Genomic DNA, 1,915 nt, shown 5'->3' on the forward strand with positions numbered 1-1,915 from the left:
AGAATACAGGTAACTGGACCAGGTTGGGGGGGCGGCCTTGGCTGAAGCATAGTGATGCCTTGCTCGATTGCCGAGCCATGCGTTGCTTTGCGTTTCAAGGCGGTGCCAGTCCAGGAAGCCGTGTCCTCCGGGGCGCCGTGGATACGTTCTGGTTGATAATCTGCGGAAACGTCAGATCGGAGATAACGTAAAATTCTGGCTCCTCCCGGCAGGTTCTTCCCGTGGCCATCGTGGGCCTGTTGCGGAATTGCTCCATTCAGGAGGCCCGGACCCGCTTAGACTCCTCGGCCACCGTGCGTGCCGCCATAGAAGCATCGCTCAACGTTCCTGGAAGGAAAAGGGGGGCGGAGAGCTCGGAGACGGCCAGGCGCAGCCGATAGGTCCTCAGGAGTCACATGGGTACTTTTTATAGGATTTCGGTATCAGATTTTTTTTACACACAGAATATCGAGCCGATACCGACCCACCAGGGTGATGAAGAACCGGGACCGGCACCACCACTGGAACCAAAACTAAACTTTGGTCTTCCGCTGAACGCACGCTTTATTCTTGGACCAACCCATGGCAGTGTCTTCTCACCGGAACATCGAGACACCGAGCTCCCAATCTCATAGTCAATGGGGTGCTGAGACTCCTCCCATCCACCATTGCCAAACCTTCCACTGGCACCGCCTTCCTGTGATGTACTTTGTCCTCGTGCGGCAAAAACAAAAATTAAATCACAAAACAGGAAATGTGGAACGAGCTGCCTGTCCTGTAATTGTCTTTGTTTCAGGGTTTGTACACACAGACTAAAGACGGCACAAAGGACCAGTCTCCTGCCTGCAGCAGACTGATGACTGGGGGAGGGGAGACTGAGGAAATGCTTCCTCCTGCGTACAGCAGACTGATCACTGGGGGAGGGGAGACTGAGGAAATGCTTCCTCCTGCGTACAGCAGACTGATCACTGGGGGAGGGGAGACTGAGGAAATGCTTCCTCCTGCGTACAGCAGACTGATCACTGGGGGAGGGGAGACTGAGGAAATGCTTCCTCCTGCGTACAGCAGACTGATCACTGGGGGAGGGGAGACTGAGGAAATGCTTCCTCCTGCGTACAGCAGACTGATCACTGGGGGAGGGGAGACTGAGGAAATGCTTCCTCCTGCGTACAGCAGACTGATCACTGGGGGAGGGGAGACTGAGGAAATGCTTCCTCCTGCGTACAGCAGACTGATCACTGGGGGAGGGGAGACTGAGGAAATGCTTCCTCCTGCGTACAGCAGACTGATCACTGGGGGAGGGGAGACTGAGGAAATGCTTCCTCCTGCGTACAGCAGACTGATCACTGGGGGAGGGGAGACTGAGGAAATGCTTCCTCCTGCGTACAGCAGACTGATCACTGGGGGAGGGGAGACTGAGGAAATGCTTCCTCCTGCGTACAGCAGACTGATCACTGGGGGAGGGGAGACTGAGGAAATGCTTCCTCCTGCGTACAGCAGACTGATCACTGGGGGAGGGGAGACTGAGGAAATGCTTCCTCCTGCGTACAGCAGACTGATCACTGGGGGAGGGGAGACTGAGGAAATGCTTCCTCCTGCGTACAGCAGACTGATCACTGGGGGAGGGGAGACTGAGGAAATGCTTCCTCCTGCGTACAGCAGACTGATCACTGGGGGAGGGGAGACTGAGGAAATGCTTCCTCCTGCCTGCAGCAGATTGATCACTGGGGGAGGGGAGACTGAGGAAATGCCTGGACAAGGTCACTGACAATTGCTGTGTGAATGGGTTGGATCTGCAGATAAGTGTCATGTGTCTCAGAGGGAAAATGATCCACCGCCTGGGCCACACACCGTAGTCACAGTCAGAGGCGTGCAAGCGGCGGATCCCTTCTGAGGCTTCTCACACAGGTATTTGTTGCAGATGGTCCTGCAGGTG

The 1,915-nt window shown here is 55.6% G+C and overlaps 1 protein-coding gene across 1 annotated transcript in view; it reads left to right on the top strand.

Annotated features, from left to right (window-relative positions):
- The window catches only part of GCKR (glucokinase regulator), a 19,922-nt gene extending 19,510 nt beyond the window's left edge, over nt 1-412 (top strand). The window contains exon 19 of the mRNA XM_018575375.1: nt 213-412. Coding sequence (XP_018430877.1) covers nt 213-380 — 168 coding nt within the window. The 3' untranslated portion in view covers nt 381-412. The remainder of the gene's footprint in view (nt 1-212) is intronic.
- The last annotated feature ends 1,503 nt before the right edge of the window (nt 413-1,915 follow it).

This window comes from Nanorana parkeri, unplaced genomic scaffold, assembly GCF_000935625.1.
Source record: "Nanorana parkeri isolate BGI_ZX_2015 unplaced genomic scaffold, ASM93562v1 scaffold3848, whole genome shotgun sequence".
In the NCBI taxonomy this organism is placed as follows: domain Eukaryota; kingdom Metazoa; phylum Chordata; class Amphibia; order Anura; family Dicroglossidae; genus Nanorana; species Nanorana parkeri.